Source organism: Lotus japonicus, chromosome 3, assembly GCF_012489685.1.
Source record: "Lotus japonicus ecotype B-129 chromosome 3, LjGifu_v1.2".
Taxonomy (NCBI): Eukaryota; Viridiplantae; Streptophyta; class Magnoliopsida; order Fabales; family Fabaceae; genus Lotus; species Lotus japonicus.
Window position 1 is genome coordinate 11,688,185 of NC_080043.1, and position 7,352 is coordinate 11,695,536.

At 35.5% G+C, this 7,352-nt stretch overlaps 1 protein-coding gene across 1 annotated transcript; it reads right to left on the minus strand.

Annotated features, from left to right (window-relative positions):
- Positions 1–5,792: 5,792 nt before the first annotated feature.
- LOC130743609 (putative F-box protein At3g10430) lies at positions 5,793–6,326 on the minus strand. Its single transcript, XM_057595849.1, has one exon. It carries the CDS (start codon positions 6,324–6,326, stop codon positions 5,793–5,795), a length of 534 nt encoding a protein of 177 aa, XP_057451832.1.
- Between the last annotated feature and the right edge of the window lie 1,026 nt (positions 6,327–7,352).

Consider the following 7,352-nt stretch of genomic DNA (forward strand, 5'->3'; position numbering starts at 1 on the left):
AGCCTCTCCCTTGATCGAAATCATGTCGCTCAGACTCAATGTTAAGGTCGAGACTCACTACAACCTCTGCAAGGTCGTGGTGGACGTCAACAAAGGTTGTCGGGGGACAATTGAGTTGCCCAATGAATGAGAGTACTATTGAGACTAGAATTATAACAATGAGCATTATAAATTCAATTATAACATGTCATTAGTCTACTGAATCATCTAATATGGATATCACACCCAAAAAATATTGCGGGTACCACATAATTCACCTTCTTGTAATTGTACAGTTTGTGATTTCTGCCTATTTAAGATAGCAAGGCCAACTAATAGCCATACAGTTTTCCATAACAGATTTCTTGTTATCTATATATCTTGTCATCTTTTGATCTTTGACAACCACCACCACCACATTCCTCTCAATCACGAGCCCTAGGGCACCACCACTGTTATTGATCTCCCTCTCTTGTACAGCCACCGTAGGCAGCCTTGAACACGCGAACAGCCACCACCGTGGGTCTTCGAGCAAGCACGACACAGCACCACCATCGTCTCTTCTCCTCGGTCTCCGGGGAGTGAAATAATGACAGAATAGTGCAAAAAACGACGAGAAACAGAGTGGGAACGACGACGTCAACATCTCTCTGGTTTTCCGGCCAAATCCGGCCGCCAATGGAGAAACCAGGGGCACCACGATGATCCTCGCTGGGATCAAATGATTATTGCAAAGTTTATATGTTCTCCTAGTTCATAATTCCGTTTTCAATTTTGCTTTTCATGTTTCCAATGCTTTGAAAAATTTAATGAGGCGAAATGTGGATTAGTGTGTGTGCGCTAGACTTGAAGTATGAACTCTTGAATTGTTCATTATGATACAATCTGGTTTGTTCTTTATTTTGGTCGAAGTTAACGAGCCTCCTTAGTTGCATAACATATTAAAAGCCACTGGTTTTGACTGTGAATGTAAATCTCCCAAGATACCTGCACTGTTCATGACTTAATATCAATGTAACCTATGTAAGTTTGTGATAGCCATGCTTGTTTTGAACAGCCATGTATGTGATAGCCATTCTCATAGATATCAAATTGTTTCAAATTGGGTTCGGAAGTTAAGGTGGCTTGTGTTACTCTAAAGCATTCTATCCAGGCTACTGCGTGATTATTTGTGAAGGTTGGGCTTATCCCTTGAAGGCTACGTGGAAGAGGGACCTGTTCTATTGTTGCCACAAATATGGAAGTTCATTATATTAGTTTGGAGGTTTTGAGGGTCACTATTTCTGGTTTCAAGTTGTTGCTAAAATTATTTTGTTAATTTGGGGTGGGTATCTCGTAATTCTCCTGGGAAATTATCTTTGACTTTAGGTAAGGGTACTCCTTTTCCTTCACTAGGTTTTCTCAAGGAGTTTTTCCTTGTAAGGTTTTAATGAGGCATTTTCCCTAAAGTCTTTTTCCTTAGAGAGGGTGAGTTTCTTAGGCTATAGGCAAGTTGTCACTGTAGGCAAGTTGTCACTGAAATTACTATGTATTTTGCCGTTTTTTTTTCTCTTCTTTCACTCTTATATTGAAGTACCCCTTGTACTTCACTTCAATATAATTCTTAATGGGAGCTGGTATGCAAGTCCAAAGAAAAAGGAGGGTTCGGTTTGGGGCACTTAGAATGGAAAAATAAGGCTCTATTACTGAAATGGGCTTGGCGGTATGGGACTGAGGAAAATAGCTTATGGAGGAGAATAATAGCAGGAAAATACCAATGGGACAGTAGAAGGTTATTCCTACACTCGGTGTTGGAAGAGGGAGGCTCTCTCGCACCAATTCTTAAAGACATTGCCCTGGTGCTTAAGGAAGATTCAATACTGACTTTGGGTTTTAAAGATCAGCTAATGTGTGGAATTGGGAATGGAAGGAACACCAGATTCTGGCTAGATCCCTGGATTGGGAACAAAGCTCTAAGCTGTCAATTTCCGAGACTTTTTGCCAATGCTACCTGCAAAACAGCTTATATTGAGGAGGTAGGTCTATTTGTTAGAAGTAAATGGGTTTGGGACATTCCTTTCAGAAGACATTTCTTTGGTTGGGAAACAGAAATATACACTGAATTTTTGAACCTGATCAATGCAAAAATCCCAGCAGCAAACTCAAATGATCTTCTGATCTGGTACGGGAGTGGCAATGGTTATTTTACAGTGAAAGGTTTATGCAGTTGGGCTGATGAGAATCTGGCAGAAGTAGAAGAGTTTGTGATCCCAGAAAAGATCAAGAGAATTATTCCCCCGAAGGTTGGTATGTTATATTGGCAAGCCTGTCAGAATAAACTTGCAACGAAAATGAATTTGTGGAGTAGAGGTGTAATACCAGAAGAGCAGAGGATATGCTGCTTCTGCAATCTACAAGATGAGACCAATGACCACCTTTTCCTGACTTGTGTGTGTGTTCATGACATCTGGAACAGCATTATCAGAAAAGAAGGAATATCATGGGCTTGCCCAAGCACTTTGATTGCTGTACAAGAAGAATGGGATAGCTTCCCTTCAAGTATGGACAAATTAATTTGGAAACTCTTACCTTACTCACTCATTTGGTCATTGTGGCTGGAGAGGAATAACATCATCTTCAAAGGTAAAGTGGTAAGTATGCAAGAGGTGAGGGACATGCATCTAATCAGACTAGCTTGGTGGATAAAAAACTCGTGGCCTGGCTGTCCCTTTGAGCTGGATCAGATCTCAAGAAATCTGGAAAGCATCAAGTTCCCTTGTCCCCAACGCGCGCCCAGAACTGTATCTTGGGCTCCTCCTGAAATTGGTTTGTTGAAGCTTAACGTAGATGGAGCTTCCAAAGGCAATCCTGGCATCAGTGGAGTAGGTGGGGTTATAAGGGATTCTCACAAAAAGTTTTTGGGTTTTTTTGCATTAGGAATTGGTTTTGGGTGGGCTCATGAAGCTGAAGTCAAAGCTATGCTGTATGGACTGCAGTTTTGCCAACAGTTCCTCCTCAAGAATGTAATTCTTGAGAGTGATTCGAAAATGGCTATTGGATGGGTTCTTTCTCGAGAAAAAAGACCCTGGAAACTGCTCAATGATTTGAACCAAATCGACCTTCTCATGGATGAAATTTACTGTTTGGAAATAAGGCATACTTACAGAGAAGGAAATGACGTAGCTGACCATTTGGCAAACTTGGGTTGTGAGGGACATGATCCTATTTGGGTTCTGTTAGAAGAGAATAGGGATCAACTATAAATGTTTCAGGATTTTAGATTTTAATTCCCTTTTTATTCTTTATTTGTACCTTGAACGCTGTAGATTGGATTTTGGAACCCCTTCTCATGAAGGGACGGTTCCTCTTTTGGGATAGTGCCCAGGTTCATTCTTGAACCATCTGGCACTATGTTTTTTGTACTTTGACTCTCTTGATTCAATAATATTTGATTCTTCAAAAAAAAAATATAATTCTTATTGCTTACCGAAAAAAAAAACTTAGGAGAAAATTATTAAAGAAAATTCAAAGATGATTCCTCTTTGCAAGAAAAATGGTGGAAATTTGCATTGAAGCTGATTGTACAAGTGTGGGTGATGTGAATCGGCAAACTAATGAAGTATAAAACACATATAAGCAAAGGGTATAAAAAAGAAGGATAACACATCTCAGGTAGAAAAAAAGAAGACAATGTACTTATCAGTATAGTCCATTACGACACAATCATTCTTGTAGCATACCAGATCCATCTATTTAAATACTATAATACAATGACTAGTCTTTCTAATTTTGTCCAAGTTAAATTGATTATATGCTGCCTTATATGAATTTAATTTGCTTTTGACTATTGTATATGCAGAATTCGCCAATTTTACAGAATGGTATAGCTAGATCATACATCCCTTGATATTAATATGACACAAGTTAAATTAGTGTAACACATTTTTCTATATTCACCCTATAAATGCATGTTGTTTTTACTCAAAATTAATTATTGTTCTACATTTTTTTTTTTGTTTTTTCATTGATCTCCTTCAAATCTAGTGTACTAGTAAGGTCCGGGAAAATATGAAAATTTCTATTTTTTCCAGTCAAGAACAGGGCGTCAAAATAAGGACCTTAAAGAGTGTCAATGTCATGCCCTTTACACAACAAACATAGAGCTTGAGGCCTCATGTTCAGAGTTTCAACTAAGTGAGTCTTCAAAATCATAGAACACAGAGGACCAAAAACAGCGCATGCCTAGGACTCTAGGAGAACCCGTTTAAATAATAGAACATGTTCTCTTGCTCTTATGTGGTTTTTCTTTTTTTTTCATGAGAGAGAGCAAAGGTATTTTTTTTCTTAAGCAAATGTGGAGTTAAAGAACCACCAATAGCTATTACCACATGCATAATTCAATATAAATTTAGAAACACAAATTGTCAGTGAGCAGCTTAATCTTTTTTTTCTAAAGAAAAAGATTTATTGATAAAGGAACACTCATGAGAACAAATCTCTCATGAGAAAAAGAGAGCACTATAGCCGAATTATTACAGACAACAGCCCCTCTAAAAAAGAATTACTAAAGAGTATGTCTCATTAAAATCTTACAAGGAAAAACCCCATGGGAAAAATCCTAGTGAAGGAAAAAGAGTACATACTTTTAAGTAGGCCACTAACTAATAAGAAGTCGTTAACTCAACAATGGAAAATAAACACCTTGGCCTCATAACACAGCAGCATAAAACACCAGTACACTTGCAAACTTAAGTGCAGCAAAACACTTGATAGCATAATCTTAACGAGGTAAAACCAAACTTTGCACATAAGTGTTGACATTCAGCCAAAGTTTGTTGTCGGGGTGTTGAACATGTTTCACGCTATTCTCTCTTAGGTTATACTTGATAGCTTTGAAACCATGTATAAGCATCAGGAAAATGGGTTTCCTCATCAATCGAGTCCAAGACTCTCGAACTCCAAACTCTCTCATTTGCCACACAATAAAATGGGTTTCCTCGTGGTTATAATAAAGACACAGACAATCCCCCAAAACTCCAAAGCCTGTGCTAGTATAAGGCACGCCACCAGTATCCGACAATGACAAAAATCTATATGTCTCCTCACGCATGTCAAATGAAACAATCGTCATTTGGATAATATCACTGCACTCATCGTCCTCACTATCCCCAAAGTGTTCATACAAATTGTTGGGATCTTCTGTTAACCAATTAACACAGCCACTTGTGAATTGCCCATCCCTCGACGTTAGCGAAAGTGGTTTGGATCGCTCAAAATATTTCTCCAGTGACTATCACCCATGCAATAAACCATTGTCTCCGTTTTCACCTTTCCACGACTATGATATTTTGAAAGCACCACCACCTTGCAATGAGGAAATATAAAATTAAACCAAAAGGATCATGTGTATCAGTGTATGTATTGAATAATGAAAATTATGTCGTGTTTGAATTTGTATTCATGCTCATATTACATTGACTTAATTGTATGCTAAATTCTTCTCTACTTTTTATGATCAAAATACTCCGCATTCATGGTAATATCAAGTGGGGATGACTTGACCAAAATAAACATTATTTTCAAATTAAAGACTAGCTTCAAGTTGTAAAAATCTCCTTAATACAAAGAATAATATATGATAATATGAGTGAATGAAAACGGTTTTATGGTTTTAAGTTTTTGTCAACAACTTGAAGGTTTGCTATCCTAAGTTTTTCACAATATTAAAGATTAACCACTAAAAGTAATCACAATCTAAAATTTTGATGGTATGTATTTATCTTTTAAAAAAAACTTCTATTCTCAAATCCCCAAAAGGATTGGATATTGAAATTTTAACTCATCTTGTAAGTGTCACGTGAATCATCATAGCCAAACCCAAACCTCCTGCCGTAGCCGATACTAATGGCTGGTGATTTCTTTGACCTCAATTGTGTGGCCGGGTTCCAAATTCGGACCCAAAACTTGTCCATAGGGCCAAAATCATAAAAGTTTCCCGGACCCAAACAGACCAAGCTGTTACATGATCCAACGACGAAGTACTTGGCCAACAAATTGTAACATCGGTCTTCATCGATCATGGACAATGGCTCCTCGGGCAAAAGACGCACGGAGCACGGTGCGATGACGCCGTTTCTAGTGTCTTCTTCTTCTTCTTTTAAGGTGAGGAGTATGTGCTTGGTTTTTGGTGATCTTCCCAGATGCAGTTTTGAGAACTCTTTGTCTGTAGTGATGAGTGATTTCCAAGACTTGGAAACGGACTTGAATTGCATGAGAGTCTTCACCGGAAGCCACGACAAGATTTCTCTCACAAGTTCCGAAGGGAGAACAATGGGACCATGCTTGACTGGTTCGGTACGCTTTTTCATTGTTGTGGGAAGAAAATTGTCTGAATCAAAGAGGCTCATAAAACAACATTATATGTACTACTTAGTAATCACAAATAATATGTTTCAAAGGGATTTGTATCTTTTAATATACTTGCTCAATTTCCTAATATGAGATTTATTTGATGAATAATTAATTAGAGAATTTATGATTCTAGTTAAAGAAATTTAAATTCATTAGAAATTATCTATGCAATTAATATATCATTAATAAAATATTTAATTACAAAATACATCTGTCATTACATTAATAATCAATAATTACTTAACAATGTTGGTCTAGGGGTATGTAGGCCAGCTAGAACTTTGTAAAGTTGATGATATAAATTTGAGAAATTCTTCTATTGGGAGAGAATACAACAGTTTTTCAAACGCATTTACACTAGTAAAATTTCAAATAATATTTTCTTGGTCATGTTTTTATTTTCCGATGTACAAAAAAAAAAGAACATTTACCGATGATATTGACTAACTATTTCTTGAGTTTAAATAATCAAAGCGCATTTAATATTGTAAAATTGAATTGTAAAGTCAGTAAATGTAAAATTCCTTCAACATTAATAAAAATTAATTATAAAAATTAATAAAATAAATTAAATATAATCAAATAATATTATGAATCATTAAATATGAAATAGTAAATAGTAATTAATAAAATTTAATTTAAATTTCAAAATTAATTATGATTGGAGTAAAGTTTTATAAACTTATTTAATAATATTTATAATATATATATATGTATATATAAATACATTTAGAAAAAAAAATTATATCATTAAATTATTAAATAAAAAAATCATCATAATATTAATTATCACTATTAATTTGATAATAATAATAAAATAATATATATTATTAAAATCATTTAATTACCTTGTTGACTGATAATTACTTAACTTGTAATATTTTAAATACAATCAATAATCAATACTTATGGTCAAATAATTAATATATAAATTATGAATATTAATGAAAATATTTTAAATACAATCAATATTTAATATAATG

Bases quoted from the DNA above. Each gene is read 5' to 3' on its own strand.
- LOC130743609 (XM_057595849.1), bottom strand. From the start codon at position 6,326: ATGAAAAAGCGTACCGAACCAGTCAAGCATGGTCCCATTGTTCTCCCT.